The 23,783-nt window shown below is 41.1% G+C and overlaps 2 protein-coding genes across 3 annotated transcripts in view; both read right to left on the reverse strand.

Annotated features, from left to right (window-relative positions):
- Window positions 1-394: 394 nt before the first annotated feature.
- Window positions 395-9,764, reverse strand: mlf1 (myeloid leukemia factor 1). The gene is made up of 7 exons (XM_054598505.1): window positions 9,628-9,764; window positions 8,620-8,782; window positions 3,228-3,311; window positions 3,000-3,122; window positions 1,893-2,052; window positions 1,409-1,535; window positions 395-1,203 (listed from the first exon to the last, which is right to left on the reverse strand). The coding sequence occupies exons 1-7, from the start codon at window positions 9,672-9,674 to the stop codon at window positions 1,137-1,139; spliced, it is 771 nt and encodes a 256-aa protein (XP_054454480.1). The 5' UTR covers window positions 9,675-9,764; the 3' UTR covers window positions 395-1,136.
- Window positions 9,765-10,791: 1,027 nt separating this feature from the next.
- Window positions 10,792-23,783, reverse strand: part of rsrc1 (arginine/serine-rich coiled-coil 1) — a 112,936-nt gene continuing 99,944 nt past the window's right edge. For both annotated transcript variants that reach the window (XM_054603107.1, XM_054603116.1), the window contains exons 8-10: window positions 15,657-15,763; window positions 13,210-13,317; window positions 10,792-11,250 (exon numbers count right to left, since the gene is read on the reverse strand). In XM_054603107.1, the coding sequence (XP_054459082.1) occupies window positions 11,155-11,250; window positions 13,210-13,317; window positions 15,657-15,763 (311 nt within the window). In that variant the 3' untranslated portion in view covers window positions 10,792-11,154. The remainder of the gene's footprint in view (window positions 11,251-13,209; window positions 13,318-15,656; window positions 15,764-23,783) is intronic.

Raw genomic sequence — 23,783 nt, forward strand, 5'->3', positions numbered from 1 at the left:
GGAGCTACACAGTGAGCGGATCCATCTGTTGTAATTATGCTAGACTAGTATCTTTCTTACATTTATCATCGATGGAAAACAAAACACCAGATTCATCTTTATATTTTTATTTTCAGACCATAATGTGTGTTGACACAATTTATTTTTAAAGCTTGAAAAAATATACAATAAAAAAGTTAGAATTATTGAGAATAATCCAGACTTTTTCAAGATATCGTGCTATGCAGCACAAAGAATCAGATGAAAAACAAGAGAAACCAAAGTAACATATAAAAAGCGAAAAGTATTATTTTTCTTTTTACAAAGATTACAGCAGATAAAATACATATATTTAGAGCATCATGTTCTAGACAATATAATTAAAAAAAGTGAATTCAGACATTGTCTAAGTGCATTAGTGGATTTCAAACAGTCAATAAGTCACTAAATTGTGTGCCTTGTTGCATTATGAAAATGGCAATGATAAAAAACAGATGGTATCATCCGAATGCCATACATAAATATATTCTATGAATCTGATGCCAAATCATATAAATGAATTGCTCTTAGACTGTTAATGTGTTATGATATAAGTAATGCCAACCACCCCTACATCCATAGCAATACTAATGACCCTTTCAGCTTCCTGGTCGTAGTGAAAGATTAAGGACCTGTTTGTAACTTTATTGTGATATTCTATAAGCATAGAAAAGAGGTAAAGGATTGCTGCTGGTTTGCATGCTGTACAACCAACACGCTTCAGATTCCTGATTCTTTCTGTTAATGTTTTCGAATTCAAATGTGAGCCATGCTAGTAATTTGACCCATGAAAAAGCAGAAAATGTTCACGGTAATTGGGCAGCCGTCTTCTTCGGGTTTCAATTCCTATTGTTTAGTATGCTTTGGAAAATGGGGAGCAGAAATGTCAAACGTATAGTCTTATATATGTCCCAAAATCTGGGTCAGTGTCTTCTGATTCTGTCCATATGATGACAGGGGTGTGTGTGTGTGTGTGTGTGTGTGTGTGTGTGTGTGTGTGTGTGTGTGTGTGTGTGTGTGTGTGTGTGTGTGTGTGTGTGTGAGAGAGAGGGGCCACAGAGCATCCAAGTGTATTGCATGATTCTTCAAAGACTTTAATAAGCACACAAACAGATTTTTCACTGCTTTGTCGAGCCTGAGCCTTTCATGTTGCTTTTACCCTCAGCCTTGCCTTTTGATTGGTCACTGTGGAAAATACAAAACGTAGTAAATAATCACAGTTCAATAACAGTGAATTAACTACAGTATAATAACATGATAACAATATACTTAACAAAGCACACTGTGTGTATTTGCTATCAGCGCCTCCCACTTGTTTGTCATTTGATCCTGAACTGCAGATCCAGGCCTGTCTTCAACACCACATGGGGTCTGAGATTGTTGTACTGACCTGTGCTCCTGCTCAGAACCTGTGAGGGCAGCCTGGTGAACACCACAGGGTCGGGGTTCCTTCAGAGAATCCATTGGGCCCTTGGACACCTCCTGCTGCCACTCATCGTCAAAAGTCTGTGCTTCAGCTGGGGGAAGAGGATCAGGGTCATGTTAGGTCTGTCTGTGGACTGATGGCCTAGAAATACATACAAATCATGTTGTGTTCCACTGGCCGGTCTACTTAACAAGTCCACTGGCTTTATCAAAACACATAAACATGTATGATCCACATATTTCATGTTTAACTAACATTATAATGGTGCCTTGTTTTTTGAATATTGTGAAAAATGGTACATTCTTCCATTGACAAAATTTGTGAAATAGCTACTACATACATTTAAATTGTTTAATGGTGCAACAAATATGGCCGTCCCCTCTACATTTACAGAACAGCCATGCGTAGCTACTGCAACAACTCTATAACAGTCCATCATTTGACATACATTCATCCATATTCTGAAAGTCCTGGTTGAACTCCTTCTGTCCTGTTTTCTTGTTGTATTTCTTCTCAACAACATGTCCCCTGTCCTGGATGTGGTGACCAATGGACATCTTCTCCAGACCGCTCTCAGAGTCTTTAACTGCTTGCCGGGTCTCCTTGATCTGGTGATGAAACCCATCAGACACATCAGTTGGTCATTGAGCCATTGACATATTCATTTCCTTCATTCCTTACATAAAAGAGTCCAGTCAGAAAGTAGACAATGGAACAGTTTGACCAGTCAAACACAAGTGTAGCTTATAATAGTAGTAATGTCTGCAATCCATTTAGGAGTACCTGTTCCAGGGCCCTGGTATTGTGTATTGTCTATGACAACAATATCTTTACAGCATACCTCCACTCTAAGCATCGCTCCTGTGCTTATTATTATCTATTCAGGATATCTAGTTGTTTGTTTTTTCACCTCGAGCACCAAACGGAGGATGTCTGCTTTATATTTGGTATAGATGAGCTTGTCGCCACTCACAGCTGTAACGTTAGAGCAAGGCCACACAAGGCGTACGGTAACAAAAGCACAACACCCACCACTAACATTCAGTGTGCGCCTTGCGGATCTGCTTTCACAAATGGGCGTCTTGGTCTGCCCCAAAGTTAGACAGACACGGTCAAAACAAGCTTCTCCTCCATTTACTACACTGAGATCACCATAGCTTTACTGAAAAGTTCAGAGATTTTCACCTTGAAGCGTTCTGAGCGGTCTCACAAACAAGGCAGAGCGCTCAGAGACATGATGCTGAATACAGCGCATTTTCTGTAGGTGGCTGCATCTGGCCACTATCTCCTCATTGGGAACAATTAAAAAAAGATGCTTGCGCTATTCGGACACAGGGCCTTACATGATTTCTGGAACACCTTATTGGAACAGAGGCATCTATGTCGCTGTGAGAAAAGTTTGCTTGCGCTAATGTTTTTGTAAGGAAAGGCCAGGGGGAAGTTGTCACCATGATCACTTATCTACCGACAGTTTTACTTCTCTGAGCTCAATGTACTGAACTGTATTCTAATGTACTGTGATATGATGTAGTAACACATCTGATGGAGTGCTTACCCCTCCAGGGGCACGGCGTGTCGATGAGCTCGCCTGGAAGACCTTGGGAGGCTCATTTCCAGCCTTTGAATATGTCATGACTGATGAGGAGCTAAATGAGTAGGTGTTTGAATCCATGTTTTCCTGAAACACACAAAAAGTTTCTGTTAAGCAGCTACAGTTAATGTACCACAACAGTCTCAAAAAGCAGCAAAACACAAGGAAGAGAACACAAAATGACTAACTCACAAAGTTTTTGTGCATCTCCTGCATCCTGTTTTTCATGCTGGACATCATGTTGTCGAACATGCCGAAAGGGTTCCTGGTCATTTCCTGCACCAACACAAAGGGAAAAGAACAGCTAAAGGTCAGAGGGGTTGGATGGTTGGGCGTGCATGCCGCGTGGTCGCAAAGCATTATCAGCTCATAAACGATTCCATCATGTATACAAACATACAAACACAGAGTACAGTGAGCTAAATGTGGCTTACATGTGTTCCATGGGACATTGTAACCAGTACATTCACATTTTATCACCTCACCATCTGTGACACGGATTAATAACAGTCATTGTAAAACTACTAGACAAGTCCAGCATGCAAGTATGTCTTTATTTAGTATTTTATTTCTTTCTGTAAGGATCATTTAAAGGTTGCCAACTTGCTCCAATGCTGTGTTGCTTTTACCGAAAACATACCAAGTTCATTTTTTCTGAGTTAAATGCATCAACTTGACTGCACGTTTAAGGTTGGCTTTATTGCAGAACATTAAACAGATAAGATTACCTGGAAAATAAATCTTGCTTATAACATGTGGTAACAGCCATGTAAACTGTATTATTAAAACAATAAAAGCCCCTTTTAATCACGGTCATCCTTATATAAATGTAAAGCACCGCATATAACTGGGTGGTGACTCAAACTTTTCTCAATTCTTGAGAACCTGTGCACGTTCACATTTTCCTAACAAATAAATAAATTAAATGTCTGTAGGTCACAGTTGAGGTACCACCTTTGCCTCAGTCTCAAGACTTTGACTCAAGTCAGTCATGCATGTTGCAGTGAGATGCCATCATTTACCATGCCTTCAAATGAGTTTGCATTAGATATTCTGTATGGGTGCAGCCACAAAAAAGACAAACTTGCAGACACTGCCGATCTCTACACTTTCATTCTTGTATTGCAAAAGCAGCTAAAGATATAAATCTTTCTCTTGTCAAAGGAACAAGGGTGACGATGCTGCACTTAAGGACAGCACATATAAGATTACAAACCTAAGAAAGTAACTCACTGGTCCTTCCTTATACTGGTCACAGTGTTTCCACAATAATTATTTCTTAAGTGTCTCAGTAGTGTATGTGCTTTTTGGAGTAAGTTAATTGTAGGGTGCATTCAAAAATATTCCCTAAATTCTTCAAATTAATGTTATTATCATTGTAAATGTTTATTATTGTTACGTAAACTTTGTTTCACAGATAAACTTGATGCCCCATTATACTGTTTATTGAACAGGCATTTTGCTTGTAATGCCATTTTTGCCTATGGAGTACAGTAAAAGTAACATGTCTGTCCAGTACCTGTAAAAAGTAATCCTGATGTTGGGTGATAAGTAACTTTACTTACCACTTCACACAGTGTCTGTGGAGGGATGAAATTTAATATTTAGTATTTTATTAGCATTTCGCAAACAGTATTTTAGATAGGACTCTTTCCATTCAGTATAGTTTCTACTATACCAGTGCTCTGGTACAGCCTGTACATGCTGAGGGTGAAGTGTTGGTGCCCTCAAAGAGAACAGATAAGAAGAGAGCAATGGGTTCAGGTTAAACCTTACTGTACCTGAGTCAAAAGGATTGCTGGCAATATGATAATGAAAAATATCGCAGTCTCGTGTACATGGATTGGCCTGATGGTTTAGAATAGATATAATGTAGAGGAATACACTGTGACACTTTTAGTGACCGCTTCTAGTCAATAAGCGACGGGCAGAGTCAGTTATGAAGTTAGAGCATGCACTTCAAAGTATTTGGATTAGAAACTCATACGTTAATGCAGTTGAAGAGCAGAATAATCTACTGACCGTGCTGTCAATACTGCCAAAGGGCAACAATGACCGGCTCATGTCCTGAGGATTCAAACAATATCAGTTTAGCAACATAGCATATATCGTATTTGTAGAGCATGTTACACACACGTACACACGTTAAGCAATTTGTTGAGGTCGTTGCCAGTTAGCTGTTCGTTTGTCTTACATCAGTCACTAAGCCCGTGACAAACAGCTACACAGAGCTCTCCCCACGGCCTTAAGCACCACCCTTCACGGCCATGAACCTTCTCCGAGTGAGGAGGGAGCGGCCTGCAGCCTTCAGTCCGACCCTGTGTTCTCTGGTCCAAAACCGCAGGTGTTTATGACCTCTGCAGCTTTGGCTAAGCATCTGAACAGCCGTCGCTATGCGGGTGTGTGTATTTTCTTGGGGTTTGATGCACTGGGGTATTGTGGGTAATCAGTGGGGTGTTGAATGACTTGTGTTCCATGTTTAATTGGGTCGCATTGCCAGAGATTAGCAAGGGCTCAACACTGAAACTGAGCTTCATTCTAGGAAGGTTGGATGGAGCAGTCAGGACAGGGATCTAGCAGGGGTCAAAGAGTCCAAGGCTGCTCTCTCAGCTCTTTTCAAATGTCAAGCTGATGTAAAACGCTCCTGACCAGTATCCATGAAGCCTCACAGCCCATTTTATCCCAGAGTGGCATCTATGAACTAATAAACGCCTGTTACATATCTACCAGCATTATATTTAGACTGGGGGTTGAGCAGGGGAGAGATTGAGGGTGCAAGATGAGGAATGTAGACCCAGTGGTCTTAAACACATTATTTTGAGCTGTCTGGACTACTGCAGATTTGCAGTCTCTATCTGTTTCTGAATCGGATATTGATCTGCCACTGTGCCCTCTGAGGCAGGCTGCTCCTGAGGGGGCTTTGAGTTACACCTTAGGGGACATGGGTTGTGGATTCGATTCATACTTTAAAGTAAAAAGTGAAAGTTTTGCTGCAAATGCATTGCTCCCATGAAGTGCTGCATCACCAGAAAAATGAAAGTCATTGTGTTAAATTTATGCTCAAAGTACTAGAAGACCAAAGAGAAGGAGGCATTGATTCTGATCGGGGGGACTGTGATATTTCTAAAGCTGCTGTGGGTGAAAAGGGGGTGTAGGAACTGCTCAATTTCACATTGCCACACATGTTATTTTTGTGCCAGTGCAAGAGGAAAATCTTTCATAAGGCATTATCATATTCCAACCCAGTCATAAACCATAGAGTCAAAGTAACTACACTACTACTACCACTACTGTAATACACAACTGCCCTGCTGAATGAGTGCCTTGGTAGGTGATATGAACCAAGAAGTGGACATTGGCAAGAAACTGTGAAATATCAGAACCCATAGCAGCCTTAAAAGGAAAGATAAGGCTTATTGTATTATTGGGAATCTAATGCTCAACAAGTTCATACAAGACATACAAGCCTTCCAGCATCATGCGGGCCATATCGTCACCTTCCTAAAATAATGGCCTAAGTCATTTTTTGACAAAATGATTTTGTTGCCTAAGTCATCTCCTCATGATGCTGGCCACCTCTGGTAAAATCGCCTACATCCTCAGTTGAACAGATCATGCGATTCTACCCCTGTAGTATAATGGCCATTTTTTTTTGTGTTTTCTGAAAAACCTGAAAAAATTACTTGGGCCCTTATTTTAGGAAGGTGATGATATGTATGTGCATTTCTTTGTATTTGCATGCCAGCGTGTCCGTCTTATTTTGCATGCTGTGACTGTGTGTAACTTTACTTGTGTTTTAATACTGTATGTGTCTGTCTATGTATGTATTTTTGTGTGCACACTTGTGCCTGTGATATTGGAGAGCAGTGTGAGGGTGAGCTGTCTGTCATCTAGCTGCACCAGCACTGCCAAGGCATGCTCTGCCAAACAGATGGACCAAAAGAGCAACAATGAGAAAACAGAGTGTCCATGACATCCGCACACATGCCTTTCCAAAGCCAACAACACAGCGGCAGAGCTTCAGCCCTCTGACCACTGCGACTGCTCCTCGTCTTTAGATAAATGAGTGTGTGTGGGAGTTAGAGTGCAGAGTTGTGTGAGAAAAAACTGTGAATTCTTATGGTAATTCAGTTAACCTTAGTTTCATGTATCTTAATAGAGAGTAGGTATTCTGTTTATTGTTTGTGACAAACAAAGCAGCCTAGGGATCGGGTTTGGCTATAAAAAATGTTTTTCTATCAAAACCACAAAGATCTCACATCTGCATCTCCTATCCAAATGTCTGTGTATGAATCAAGAAAAAAAAAGATCATATGTTTGACATGATCCTTCTTCATATCACAGAGAGACCTCACCAATGATTATTGTGCTAATTGCTATTGACGCAACTCAACAGAACCCCAACTCCTCATATCTTATAGTTCCCTTTAAAAAAGAAAATAAAACGATATCTGGACAGACTAGTCCAACAACGTTTGAGACGTATACAAAACAGTATGTTATTCCTAATATTAGATTAAATAATTAGTTTGGATATACATTCTGCAGTGTAGCTCCATTTCACCCACTGTCACTGAGGTCATTAGTCAAGTACGCATTGCTCCTCCTCAGCTGGCATTAGCTAGTTAATGGCATGATGCTAATAAAGAGAAACGCAAGCTGCTGGCTATTGAGGCCAAGCTTCCGATGAAAGTCTTTATCAAGGATATATATATATATACAGGCTATCATGAGATAGTGGGATTAAAAGCAGGTGACAGGGACTAAATTTGACTTAGCAAGGATATAGCAGTACAGGGGCTGATTTTTGAAAGGTGAACGGGTGCAAAACATGGCAGACCAAACTATCACCCTGCCTTCCTGCCTTTTTCATTATTATGCTGCACAAATTACATCGAAATTTTTCAGAAGCAAATAATTATTGAAAAAGTTCATTATTACAAATACTGAATGGCTACAGCGTTTAAAGCCTTATTCATATCCAATAACACAGAAGTTGTTATATTTGGTTAACATGACAACTGGGCCATTTAGAATGATATCATATAATAAACTGTTATTTTTAGCAACAGCTCATCTCAGGAGAGCGAAGCAGAATTCTCTGGGGTCCTATTGGTTTGAGTGTTAAAGAAGTCTGTGTGTGTATTCACAAAAAAACAGTGTGTCAGTGGAACAATGCACTATAAATAGGGCTCCTAAGGGCTGGATATAACTGTCCAGAGAGGCCAAGGGGGTTGCCCTTCTACTAAACCAACGACTCACATGGCCCCATACCTTAGTGAGCGGGGCTCCAGTTACACTGCTAGTGGCCAGCTTCCACTATAACCTTAGTAAACTTAGCACTTCCTGCAAACACTAACCTTCTGTGGTTATACGCCTATGAGCAGCTTAATTGTACGAGCAAAATGCTGAAGCAGGGCCTTCATCTTTCTTCCCTCTTAGACCCAAAATGATATATGTATGTAGGTTAGTCAGTCATGTGTCTGTACACTGGGTGAAACTTTATTTCTTATCACTGAGGTCAACAAGCAGACAAACCACTCATGATTGTAAGAGGTGTGCTTTTTAAATTGCATGTTCTCACCCTGTGTTCGCCCCTCAGTGCCAGGGACGAGCTTGGCTGTTCTGACATGTCACGACCACAGTTTCTCCCATCCGTCATACTGGGAACTACGGGCCCACCGTATGGCTCCGAGAAGCTACGCATCATCTGCCTCATATGATCCCTGTGAGCCCGAAATGGATCCCTAAGGCGGAGGAAGAGGAAGCAAAGACAAAGTCAATCTCAACATCCACTAAAGAATTCTTAGCAAATCTCCATGATGATAATTTCGATGGACCGCAAAAACCATCATTAAGGTTCCTGGAGAGGAAAATGAAAACGCCTCTACACCAGACACAGGACGCCCTGTAAATCCTTTGCCACCTTGGAGCAATGGAGATATATTCTTAAATAAACACAATAAATTGAAACAAGAGGCACACCTAACTCAGAAGTCAGGTCAAGTGTGGCCACACTAACTCTGCAGGTGTTTACTCATGCAATAAGTCTTATTTCTTAAAATAAGATCAAGTATTATTGATGACTTTCTCTCATTTGTACTGGAAAGCCTCTCACTAAAAACTGTGCTTTTTATTTTCTTCCTAAAACGATGCAAACATGAAACTACATTTTAAGTAGCCTGTATGGATGGAAACGCTGGAATCTCTTGCAAAAAAATACAAGGTACATAAAAAAACAGTGTCAGTGTCAGTCGTTGCTAGGTAACCGTTTACTCAAACCCCTACAGAAATGGTTCGAATTCGGTGTAATCTCGCGATAACAAGTTATGAACGCGTGATTCCCGTTAACTTCGGTCCAATTGATTTACTGTTAACTTGCTTTTTATCTGTGCAGGCAGAAATATTTAATTATTTCAAATGTTACAAATCTGGTGAGCAACATTACCTTTCAATGTTTTAAAATGCCTCTTGACCGGAATATAACTGTAGTTACGTTACCATTTTAAATGCAAACGATCCCCCTTGATAAACAATATAATAAACAATAACTATAATAGATTTAATTCAACAATTAATCTTAGTTACTCACGAGAAGAACGGATCCTCATCAAACTCCCTGCGATTACTGTTGAACATTTCCACGGATTTTGAGGCTGTTAACAAAATATAAGATTGTGATTTTTCAAAAAAATAATATTCCGTTCAGCCACAGGTGTCCCAGCAACACCACTCAGCCTCGGTTCAAATGCTACCATAGGGGGAGGTCGCAATATGATTCGGACCCAAACTCACCGTGACACCAGCCACGTGATGCGAACCTGGCCGTTTGATTGGCTGGTTATTTGGAGCGTTGGACAGCTCCTATGTGTGTGTGTGTGTGTGTGTGTGTGTGTGTGTGTGTGTGTGTGTGTGTGTGTGTGTGTGTGTGTGTGTGTGTGTGTGTGTGTGTGTGTGTGTGTGTGTGTGTGTGTGTGTGTGTGTGTGTGTGTGTGTGTGTGTGTGTGTGGCTTCAAAACGTCTCCCAAGACATTTCTGAAACTCAAATGTTCGTATGTTGCGCTTGTGCAATGACGTCACTACGACATGAGCGTACCTTCACAAGGGCTGTGTTATTAATGGCTTTTATGGTGAAGGCAACTCTCTATTTTGTTTCTAAAGTGATTCTTGGTTTGGTTATTGTAGCTGGTTTAGACATTTGGTGACCCCCCCTGTCAGGAGGGCATTCACACAAATGTCAGTTTAATTTGTGTGCTTTCCTTAGCAAATATTTTTGTACATTCTGATTAAATTTTTTCAATACAACACAGACTATTTGGAGGGTGCTGGAGTGACATACCGTGTCCCAGACTCGGTATAGATTTCCCATCTGGCTGTTCCATAAATAGGCCGAGTGTGGACTCGACACTGCCTTGACTCCCTCTCAAACAGGGACCCAGCATTCAGTAAACATAAACCTTGTTTATATATTTAAGAAGAGAGAAAAGTTAAGGAAAAGTGACATTAAGTCCAGTCTTGTGTCAATCCTGATGCATAACAATAAGATAAGGGGACCTAAGAGTGAGTGAGGCTACTTTTAAGTTACTGGATGGCAGGGTGACTCATTTATCTATATCTATCTGTAGATATGGCTTATTTACTTTAAAAGGTGTCACAGGTTTTTGGTGAAGAGACAGATTCTGTTTCTATCAATTACTCCCACTTTAAGGTTTATTGATATCATTCACCCACAAAAGCACAAGACAGTTTTCACACAAAAAAATCTACCACCTTTATTGAACTAGTTGATTACAAAAGACAAAATGTATAAATGCTACATCTAAATAGTAAAACTTATCACCATATCTGACTGTTAGATCTCTCCATCATTAAAAATAAATGAAGTCAGATTAAGAAAGGCAGATAATTTAATTGAACTACATTAATAAAATAATAAGCACATCAGGACCAAAATCTGTTCATTTGCTCAAGTCACTCTCCTTAGTTTTTACAAAAGGAGGAGAAGTTCGATGAATGGTAAAGTAATAAACATTGTGATGTGCTAAAACAAGACTGAGATAAAATAAAAGCAGCATAAACTGCTCCGGTGAACATGGCGGATCTTCTGATGTCCATCAGGTCACAAGGTCACAGGACTTCCCATGAGCCTCTCCTGCCGCAGAAATATCAATCTGTTGTGCCACAGCTCCTCTGCCTTCTCCTTGTCCATGAACAACTGCAAGACAGCGAGATAGGACATGTTAGTGCGCGTACAGACAAAGATACTAATATGGACAGACTGTAGTTTAGAGTGCTGTTCAACATCGGGCCCTGCATTTAAGAACCAGTGTCGCTTTATTTTGTTTAGAGTGCATTAAGATAGACATAAAAACAGCTATGGGTGGATAAATCTAATCAGAACAAACCAGAAGTATCAAAATCATTACATTTTACATCATCGGGCATGGTATTTGTAAAAAAAGTAGTCTACTGAAAAAGAACAAAATTAAAATTGCATTTCTGGTAAGTGAAGGTACTGTATAAAATCTAAATCTGAAACCATACAATACAAGATCAAATATTGTTTTATAAATTCATTATCAAAATAGTTTTGATCAATGTTTTTAACTAGCTTGCAGCCAGTTCATAACATGTTAATGATCTTTGTCTTTGTAGCCCTCTGAAAGCAAACGTGTGTTGTTTTTTTAATTTCACTGCCTATCTAAATAATGGTACACAGAAATACATTATACACACATTCTGTATATTGTAAAGATTGAAAAGCACTTTGTAGCAAATTTGTAATCTTCTACTGCTCCACAGTCTTCTCTGGAACTTGAGTCATTAACAAAGTCCCCGTGACTGAGTGTTACTAGTGTTACCTTACAAAACATGTTAGGTCAAGAATGGGACAGAAATGAACGAGCCATGCTTCCTAGGGAGTTCATGAGTCTGGAACAGAGTTGTCAGTACGGCCCATTGACACCCATGTGACCTTGATGTGAACTTGAGTCACAGTTATGACGCTCTAATAGCTGTGGTATCTTATATGTCATATAAGTCTTTCCCTGTCTGCTCACTTCAAAATGCACATTAGAAAAACACTTTATTTAAAAAAAAGAAAACGTGGGCCTAGCAGGGTGTTGATAGAAAAGGCCTACACATGTGACTTATATTCATCGCAGTACATCACCAGCGGTAATGATATTGATTGTACGAGGGCTATAAAACTGCTGCTGCAAGTGTCTGATGAATGAAGGCATCTGTTTATTAGGAAGTAACATAATGACTGTGAGACCGAGCAGCAAGGCGTATCTCTGTTTTCACAATGTGTTTTTGTGTGAGGGTGAGAGATAACGTTGACATGATGCTGGCTATGTGTACATACTGTATATCTGTGTGATGATGTGTGTCTATTATTATGCAGATTGGAGAGCAGAGACGGCCGCCTCGATCCTTCATTCCTAACCTACGCTGCTTACAGCTGCACCGCATGTTATCTGTGTGTTAGATTCAACACCAGTGAGTTCTTGTCTGTCGGCAGTGCACTGGTGTCATGGTGCTAATGAGGCTGTGTGTGTGGGATGACAGTATCTGGGCTGGGCTAATGGGACTCATCTGTTCTAATTGGAAGCGGAGCTGGAGCTGAAGCTGATGTCGGGGCCCGCCTGGGGCATATTGCTACCATACATCAGCCTGTCTGAGGGGGTGTATGTGTGTGCATTTGAGCTGGGGGGCAGTGTGTGTTTGAATGCGTGTGTTTATTTGAGGGGGTTATCTGCATACGTCAGGGCATAACTTAGTTTCCCCCAGTGGAGATAGATGACTGGGAAGCCCCAGGGAGCGTTATTGGAGTTTAAAGTTTTCCTTCTCGTTTTTCATCATTCGTCTGCAGGCAGGGGGAGGAGGTGATGTTAGGAGGCTGTAATCTACTAGACGAGGCACAGTGTCAGAATGTGCAGGAATGGTGTAAATAGCGGTGGTGGTGTGAGTAGCAGCAGAGGGTTTTTTAAAGTTTTTCTAACATCATATTCATAAAAACAAGATGGTAGCAAAAGTTAAAATGCCAAGAAGCAGGATCAACTTGAGCTGTCTCCGCAGTTTGGAAGTTGTTCATTGGTGCAGGGGGTGTTTAAAAAGTCTGCAGTAAAGCATACAGTTAAAGGGTGAAAGGGTTTGCCGGATGAGAACTTACACTGGGATGGGCGAGCGTGTCATTGTCATTGTAGACTATGGACAGGGGAATAGCGACGTCCTGAGTATCTGCACCCTCTGGCTCCTGTTTAACCTCAGCTGGTTCAGTCTGTGCTCACAGAAATACACAAAAATGACTACACAATTGCGACACAATCAAATTAATTTGAGCACATTTAAATAAGCCACAAAAGAGAACTAAAACATTTACTTATAAAGAAACACGATTAAATAGAAGCATATGAATTGTAGATGCAAATCGTTTTGAAAAAGAAGAAAAAATACTATTAGAATACATTAGTGGAAGCAACAGTATAAACATATACATCAGTTGAGCCACAAAAGAGAAAAGGAAAATGGAGGCACTACTCATGAATGCAAAATATCAAAAATGTTTTTCCTTACATTCAAAATAAAAAATATAGTCAAGAATGGTATATATTACATACACACAGAAAAGAAAAGCAACATGACATTTGTCCAGCAGATGGCAGTGAAAGTCAGGATCATGAAATGGAAAGCAGTGTATTTATCGGAATCCGCTTGTATTCTGAATCTAACTTTAATGTCTCATTTGCCTCATACATCTATCTGTGTATGTGTTTTTCTACCTTCATATACTCCACCCTATATTTTCTGGAAGTGAGTCTTAATTGTGCTAAACCACTAACTGCAGTGTGAGTGCTTGTGTAAATATTCAAACACTTAAAGGAATCAGCTTGCTTGGTCAGTGGCGCGCCACGTTTTATTACAATTAAAGGAAATTTATCTTAAAGTAAAGACGAGGGTTCTCTGTTCTCCTTCGTGTTTACATCTGTAGAGTCCAAGCTGATAGAAGAAAATGTGATATTTAGAAGTGATTCTTCCTCCATCCCTTGAGGTATTACTTAAAAAATATAATAAGCCCCTTATTTGGAGGGATGGTCTGTTCTCCTTGTTGTACTTGATTAAGAAGAAATATAAAAATCAACACTTTTCCAAGTCCATTAATGTCTCAAACACTCCTAAAACCAGCCCCAGTGAAAATGTTTACCCAGCTGGAAAGATTTATTCAAAATTCATTTGGCAGGATACAAAAAGTAAGCCAGATAGAAAACACTCTGGCTAATAAGTAAGTTGATGTGCCAAATACACAATTATTGGTAATAAAAGCTGAATGTACATCACATTTTAAATAATGCGGCTTGCATGAAAAAATAAAATAAAATAAAAGATATACTGTATCAGATATCAAAAGTTTCACTGGGTTCTCCTGATAAACAGTGGCTTAAAAATCATTTAAGGTCACAACTGTTGGCTAAATGGTTATTAATACTAAAACCAAACAAACATACATCTAAAATAAATACTTTGTAGGCATGTATTCTCACACAATATTATGTGAATTTATGTCAGCTATATTTAGTTATTTTGGTTAAAAATGTCACATTAAACAACAAATCACCCAAATATATCTACTGCAGAGTTGTACATTTTTTATAAAATGTACAGTTTATTCAACCTTTATTCTCTTCATTGCAGCCAGAGATGTGATGTAGCTAAAAGACTATGAAATCTTCCGAACTAAGGACCAATCGTCTGGATATGTTAAGTATTATTTGACTACTGATGAGGACAACAACCAGGAGATTAATCTAAAAACCAATGAAGAGCCGCTATAAAAATGTGTGAAATTGAATTTGTATTTCATTGAAGCACTTCTGTTCTCAAAAAGCAACTGATTCAAATAAATCGAAGTTATATTTTTAAAGAAAATATATTCTTCTACATTATATTTTGTGCAGTGATTTTATTGTATGGATCTAACTGGATACACATGCTAGAGCAGATCTGACATGTGGGTGTAACAATGAAAGCTACTACCCAGCTGGATAGTAGGACCTGTTTAACTTAAGAAAGGTAAATTAACACTCTTCAGCAGAGAAGGCAGATTACACTGTGCTTGTGCAAACTGTGCAGTCCGAGCTGCCGCCATGTTGGTCTTGACCTTTGTCAGACTCGGCAGGATGTGTCCCAAAAGTCTGTGCAGGTTTTGCCGTCACAAGTTGTCGCCTATCTTTTCAAAACAGCCCTGAGCCCCAACAAATCTAATTCCTGCTCCTTCAGAGACGGGGACATTTCAATAATGACTTCTGTGTTTTGTCTGCATCTGCACAACCAGAGGGGGGAGAGAGAGAGAGAGACAGAGAGACAGAGAGAGGGAGACAGAGGATGGCTGTTGCCTGCTGTGGCTTTTGTGTGGGTGCTGCCGCTTTGGAGGCGGCGAACAGTGGAGCGTCTGATGAAACCGTCTCAGGTCGGAACAAACGGTGCTGAATGAATGTTTGATTTGGTCTGGGCTGTCTCTGGACAGACGGCGCAGCGTTGCAGCGAGGGAAATTCAATAAGAGACAGAGTGAAAAGATGGAGAGAGTGAGGGGTAGGGAGAGAAAGAGGGACAGAACGCACCTTTATATCATCCCTGGATGATTTGAAAGCCTGAGGAACAAAGGAATCACTCTCGATAGCCTCAATGTCCTTTATCCTTCGCACTTGCTCCTCCAGAGAAGTTCCCTCTGAAACACATGTTACACAGAAGAGAGGTTATGAACAAAAATGTGCATGCATGTCCAGAAACACACACACCTACACACGTGCACAGACACACAGAGGGTCAGCCATCCCTTGTCATTTTCTGAAAGGCACCAGATTTCATTTGGACTGGGCTTAGTTGATTATATGTTATCTCTCTGTATAATGCCCCTTGACACATACAATACAAACTATCTCATATTCCCCTATTTTAATCTTGGGCTTCTTTAAAAAAAGGACTCTTGCTAAGCCAAGGGCATAGAGTCACTACAAAAGGAAAGTTAGAAAGGAAGAAATACTAACAAGATCATAGCCAGACAGTGAATTACACTCAGATAATGCATTCTAAAATAATCAAAATATGAACACAAACTCACTGCAGTGTAATTTCATTATGGAGACTAAATGTGATTAGGTGTCATACACTTTTCATGTATCAGAAAGTATTTTGCTCCGGCTTGTCCAATCAAACAAAAAGACAGAAAGGGTTTCCAGTAAATTACTGTTGGATATAAACACATCAGGATTGTGCATATCAGATAACAAATCACTTCAAGAAATTCAAGAGCAGTCTTTCGTAGCGTAGGAGGGCAAAAAATAGGTGTGCCAGGAAAGTTAGCAACAGCAGTCTGAATGCTCCCATTCTTCTCTGGCTGTCAATCTCTCCACTGATCAGTCAATATTCATCCCTCTCTCCCACATCCATCCGTCCTCTCCTGCACTCTCCCATCTCTCTAACTGTCAATCCAGCAGACATCCATGTTTCTCTGCTCCAGTGATGTAGGCTGGTGTCATGAAAACAAGTACACAAATCGGAATAGACACACACACACACACACACACACACACACACACACAAAAAGAGCATCGGGATGCGATACAACTCCTCCCACATGTAGACGTGTGTTTGCAAACTTACATACTTTGCACTCACGAGTGCCATAAACAAGTACATGCGGCATACCCCAACACACACACACACGCACGCATGCACGCACGCACCCACACACACACACACACACACAAACACAGACATAGCCTGCAATTGGAGCTAATAGCAGGAATTAATTCAATACATTAGTGGCTACAGAGAGGGTGTCACAACAGATCTTCATGGCCCTGGTGTTTAATGAATAAATGAATATTTGTTCCGGCTTTCACAGCAAAGCATCACATGCTAGCTTACACACACACACACACACACACACACACACACACACACACACACACACACACACACACACACACACACACACACACACACACACACACACACACACACACACACACACACACACTAAAGGCCCACACAACCTATTATAGTTCATAATAGCACTCAAACAAACTCGGTTTTGATTTAAATGCACTGCAGAATTGGACAACTGAGTGACAAGTGGAATTAAGCCATCCTATGTGACAGATTATCAGCTTGTCATCCTGTGCTGGGAAGACGCGAGCAGAGACGCATTGCACAGTGGCTCCAAAAATAGTCATTACCTTGACTGGGCTGCTAGATGAAGTCTGTACGCCGGACCAATATCCTCCTGGAGACTGTGGCCTGTCCTTCACACCACTATCACCACCGCTCACTGCACACAGCTGCATGAGCGGTGCAGGCGTTCCAATGAAAACTGAAACGCCTGTGACTGGCCGACAATTAATTCAGCACAATTTAATTCACTTTTTCAATTACCCCTTCTCTGCTGTCCTTTGAGCATGAATGCCCTACATGAAAAACTACCACACAAACTGGCACACTGGCATGTATTGCACACACACACACACACACACACACACACACACACACACACACACACACACACACACACACACACACACACACACACACACACACGCCACATATCTGCAAGCATCTCCTTGGCAGGCCCGTCTGTTTATGGGATGTCCGTGTGCACTGCAGGAATCCATTAAGACCTCAGAGTTTTTGACAAACACATTATTGGTAGATAAAATGACTTCCATATGCTGTTTGTCAGATGTCAGAGGGAAAAGATATGTATTTCATGAGAAAATCAAAAATAATGGACTTTGAGTGCAGGCCTAGCGAGCTTAGAGACAGACAAAAATCAATACTCTAGCTGGGCGAGCGTACTCCGCAGCTCGGCGAGGTCAAAGTTGATATTTAATATTGACACATTATCCGGCAAATTAATTTAACAGACCAACTCAATTGTCACTGCATTAGGAACGCATCTCTGTCAGTGATGAGAGGAGGATGAAGTGAAAGCTGAGAGAAAGAAAACAGACACAAAATAGACACAATTAAATGTTTGTACTGTATGTACTGCTTTCAATGACATCATTTGGCTCTCTATGGCGCTTGTGTCTGCATACTGAAATGCATTAGAACATTACTGTGAATCAGGATATTGGATCAAACTCAATCAACAAACATTTTTTTTGTGACTGCTGATGAGCACAATGGTGACTGAGCAATGTATGTTAAAGTGTATATTGCATAGCCTTGCATGTTAACATCTGTGTTTGTCTACGTGTATAAAAGAGGCAGTCAGAAAACTCACCTGCCGTCTCATTACTGAAATTAGTTGGACGGACAGCACTGCTGATGAGTGGCTCAGAATCAATAGGCTATTGTTCTCTCTAAATAGCTGTTTGTCCACTTCATTGATTAAGACCAGAGGACGAGGAGAGAAAATCAAACCAGCCAATGAAAACAGATTTCTGCTCATCTTCTTAAGCCTTGAAGACGAGAGCGTTATGCAGCAGATACACTTCCCCACCAGAAGAGGGAGCTGTTCAACAACACATGTCTATACACCAGCAGAGGCCTCTGGCTATGGCAGCATTGTCTTTGTAAACTTGACTTTGGTCTACAGTTTGTCAATCAAGACCAGCGGAGCTGAATATATTGCTGCCGCTGATTAATTCCAGTAATTGAGTGCACTAGCGTGCCAGCTAAATTACCGCAGCACTTGTTGTTGTTGTGTGGAGGAAAATAAATAAGGAGAACTGACTGCTTGTTTTATTGAGGTCAAGCAAATTGTGGCAAATCTTTGACTATGTTTTGTAATTATATGGCAAAAAGAGAGCATTTAATACATTTATTAAAAATGAAGAAAGGGCAAACTCTGCTGCAGTATTTATGGTGGGTGGTTGGCTCCAGCACGATAAAGAAATATACATTTCTGACAGGTTGTGTCAGAAAAAGTATGACTACCGTTTTAATTCAGCCAGTTTAATCAGAGAATATAATATTCTTAAATTTGTCAAAGAAAGGGATTGAAATTCACAAGGTTTTTGTTTTAAATGTAATTTTTGAATATATTTTGAGTTGTTTTCTCTACGTGTTTCTACGAGCATCACATCAATGACACACGGAGTAGTGTGAACCAACAATGATATAAACTCCAGTTCTTAAAATACATGAGGATAAACATTTATCTAACTTTTGTAATCGATGCCCGGCTTTCACATGTCCACACACACACACACACACACACACACACACACACACACACACACACACACACACACACACACACACACACACACACACACACACACTCTTGGTTTCCCAGGTTTCAATAATGTGCTCTCCCCTCCTCTGCCCCATCTCTCTCCCTGCACCGCGGTAAAGATGTGTAATTCAATGCTCAATTTAGGCCCGTCTCAGTGGAGATTTTTTTGCCTGCTAATTGATAGAAATTAAGCCATTAATCAAGCCACTAGCCATCATTCAACCCAGGGAAGATGAATACAAACTTTCATAATAACCACCTTCCCCATTTTAGCCCTCATTAGCATTAATTTTTAATGTAATTATGCTATTCTTTTACACTGAGCTCATAAATTACTGCTCTTTTGTTGCTGGCTGGCCTTGTAAAATCCAAAGTAATGCTTTGTAGTCTGATCTTTAAGGCAATTACTGGCTTCTTCACTCTTTTATCTCCCTGCATTTCCAATAACCTGCTCTCTAATGATTTATCTCCGCTGTACCCCCCCCTCCAATCCCCTTCCCCGCTCTTTCTCTCTCTGCACCAGCGGCCAACTGCCCCGCTGCCAGCCTCCGCCTCCAATCCCCCATCCGCCCACATTCTCCCCATCTCTTTACAGCAGCCCCAGATACATCAGGGATGCACACAAACACATGCACGGATGCTTGCCTCCACCAAGTTAACTATATTAACACACACACGCGTGTATGAGTGTATTCAATGTCGGTCTTTGTCTGTGTGTGTGTGTGTGTATGTGCAGTAACTTTGTTTACTATCTCCTTTAGTCATTTTCCAGCTCGCCCTTCATTAGTGAATATCCAGCTCCAGCAATGGCGACAACACCGGGGGAATGCCAAGGTAAGAGACCGGCGCTCCATCTCTCTCTCTTTCTCTCTCCTGGCTGGTCTCCTGTGGGTCTTACCTGTAGGCTAGCTGCTCTTGTTTATGTAACCCCTGAGCTGGGTAAACACACACACATACACGCATGCACGCACACAGGCACACACTCGCAGAGCTTGGCATCAAACAGCTGAGTTAAGCTTAGCAGGGATGCGTGCTAGGGGCGATAGAGGGGCTCCGGTCTGGCCCTGTACTCAGCAGCAGCATCCTGGCTGCATCAAAGTCTTTACCGTACCATTCTCCAGGCCCAAACAACAGGCTGCTCCAAAGCATGCCTGAGAATTGGACTGAACAATAAGCAGGAGAAAAATGAAACAATAGGTTACATATTAAATTCCGACTGATGGGATTTCATTATCACCACCAAATGACTCTCTGTGAGACATTTTGTTTTTTTGCGGATGAGATTTCCGTTACACTTTCACTAAAACAAATAAATAATTAAACCTAATGTGTCTGCTTGGAGTCTAGGAATGTTGCTGCTAATGAGATATTTAGTTGATATGACATAGAGGTTTAAGCTTGTCCTACTGAGGCCCAGAGCCATTGAGTTAGACCCCTTCTTGCCCACAGATAGCCAGACATTCATCCTGCGTTGTTAAAAAGCCGTCTGTTGTGGGCCTTGGTTAGGTAATACTTTTAGACTGTATTGATTAGGGGCCGCTGACAGGTTCTGATGTTAGCCCTGGAAATGCATCAAGTGGCTAATGAGCAGCTATTAGTCCCATTGATTTGCTGATTTCAATTGATAGCTAGCAGGCCAAAGCAGCACGTCAATATTTGCATAACTAATACCCGGCAGCTTAAGGCATTGAAAAATGAGACCTCGATGAGTAAGTGAGACAGAAAAGAAAGAGAGAAACATTCTAAGAGAGAAAGAGAGGAGATGTGGATAATGAGAGCAACCCAGAGGTAGGAGTAGGAGAAACACCTGAACCATCAAACAATCCAAATGTCAAGAATAGCTCAACCACACTCCTCTGCACAGATCGGTGGGTTGTCTGTAACGCTGCGAACAGCCAATGGTGCCGCTGCATCAATGACAAGATGTGACGCTCATGCCTGTCTGACGCCTGTGGCTGCCGGGGTCAACAGGTCACACCAAATGAAGGGGAAATTCTGACAGGCTGAGCCAGATGTCCCGAGTGTTTCCCTGAGGAGTGTGCGTATCTGTATGTATGTGTTTGTAAGTGCGTGTGCGAGCGGGGAGATGTCCAATGACAGAGCAGGTGGCTAAGTCTAATGCACGTTCCCACGAGACCACGCAAGCACATAATACGCACAGTCCCCCCACCTCCAAAAAAAAGCCACATGTCTCCATAACCCGTGTCTCCAAACAATGCACCTTCAACCACAAATACATTGGCGGGCCGAGTGATCCCCTGCGGTGGTCACCTTGTTATCGTAGTGTCAACTGGTCTCCGCGGAGTTTGCGTCCCGTCGACTCCGGTCGCTGCCATCAGGGGCCTGTCACACATCACTAACGCTCAGCTGTCTCCCCTTAACCTCTTATATTTGATAGTCAGGTCTATAGGTTCTCTGGAACTCATGCAGAATACCATATTTGATCAAATTCTCTGGATAATGTAGCCTTCAGCATTAGTTGACCCTAGCAGATTGAGGCATGCGATATGTTTTTGTTATATCTTATGTGATATCTATTTGGCATCAGGAAATGAAGAGCAGCTGGTGACTGAGTGTCACACACGCGCTCGCTCTTCTAGTGTCTCCCAGTGATAGTGATCTCCCACTCTCCAGTCAATAAAGGTCTGAATGATGAATTAAAGACCCAAACAACCTGCTAATGACAGGATGACATGGCAGCCACGCGCTGTGCTCCACTATCTTCTTCCACATCTTTGCCTACCCCCCCATTCTTCTCTCACCCCTTCTCTCTCTTCTGTCATTTAACCCCTTTCTACTCATCTATCCTCTCAACTTCCTCTCCTCGACTGACCCCAGTTCAACTACTCTACAGTATATTCTCCCCATGTGTACTAACAAATCCTGGTACTAAAATTAACTGCATGTGTTTAGACTCCGTCTGTCTGCGTCCATTATGAAATCATAGGGAGGACCAATAGATTGGCCCTGATCTATCCTTACATACCTCTATCTATCATGCACACGAAATGAAGGCTGATGATGCATGTAAGTGCTTGATTCTGCCATCAAAACTGCACTCACTCATCTAAAGATTTGCTTCAGTATTTATTTGTTCATATAAGTGTCACGCAAACCCTCAGACATAACTTATGAGACTTTGATGAAACAAATCTTTCAGGAAAATGCTTTCAAATACAGAGTTTTCATTACAGCTAAAAAAAAAAGTAACATACAGTATTTACTCGCAATTGACGGCGGTAGAATTTACCATTCATCAAGGATGACATGTTTATTGTTGCGTTGTTGACATTATACCTATCACTATCACGTGTATAAATAATGCATTCATTGCCAAAAAAACAAGCGTCTACCTTTTCGGAAAATGAGTACAAACAAAGCTTAAAAGCATCTACTGTATATTTACTGCATATAAGTCAGCTATTTATCTGAAATCCTAGCTAAGACCTGTCTGCTCCTGCTGACCTGACTGCACAGCGCTAACTGCAAACATAGTGGGCTAACCAAAACCAGGTGGATGTGTTTCCCTCACTGTGTGTGTGTGTGTGTGTGTGTGTGTGTGTGTGTGTGTGTGTGTGTGTGTGTGTGTGTGTGTGTGTGTGTGTGTGTGTGTGTGTGTGTGTGTGTGTGTGTGTGTGTGTGTGAGGGGGAGAAAGAGAGCAGTATGAGTGTTAGCCGATGTCCTGTGTCTGGGCAGCATCACAGAATCTCATTAAATAGTGAAGCTTTCACAGGCTGAGTGGTGAGATCTTCAAGATCACAGCCACTTTCTCTGTCGACGGGCTTGAAAGGGGACTGGTGGCATTCTTAGCATTTTGTATTCTATTTAGCATCCTTATAATCTATCAAATTCTGAGCAGAGTACATAGTTCTGCTTTTGTTGATGTTGTTATTTCAGGACTCATATTTAAGATTGTGACAGCTTGCTGCAAGAGCCACATATATCAAGGTCAATTTTCAAGTATATTGGTGAGAGCTGGTTTATTAAACACTTTCCACACACTGAATACCGAAGGAGTGCTTTCATTTACTGTTATATATGAGAGGCTTTGAAAGAAAACGGAAAAGTGTGGTATAAAACACAACAGAACAGAGATAAAGGAACAAGAACCTGAATCTCTCCCCCTCCCAACTGTACAGTAACCTGGAGTACAATAACAGCTTGTCTGTCTGTGAGACTCAGGGAGCTCTTTATTAAGTGCAGTGCTGTTTTAGTGTGATTAGAATATAGAGTCCTTCACTGCCCTTTACCAGAAATAACAAGCATTTGACTGCATTAACTTGATGTTGAACTAGGCGTGTGTGCGTACGGGAAGAAAGTGCAGCGGTCTCCATTTTTCGATTCCCGGTCTGGTCAGCAGCTCTTTTATGCACAACTCTTTAATTAGAGAAACACCAAGCAGCTAATTACTTAATTGGAGCAAGGTCTTTAAAATGAAAATGATGTAATCTGAATCCAGGAAACAGGCTCGATTTTCACGTATGCTAATACATGAATGTCAAC

Source organism: Anoplopoma fimbria, chromosome 1, assembly GCF_027596085.1.
Source record: "Anoplopoma fimbria isolate UVic2021 breed Golden Eagle Sablefish chromosome 1, Afim_UVic_2022, whole genome shotgun sequence".
In the NCBI taxonomy this organism is placed as follows: Eukaryota; Metazoa; Chordata; class Actinopteri; order Perciformes; family Anoplopomatidae; genus Anoplopoma; species Anoplopoma fimbria.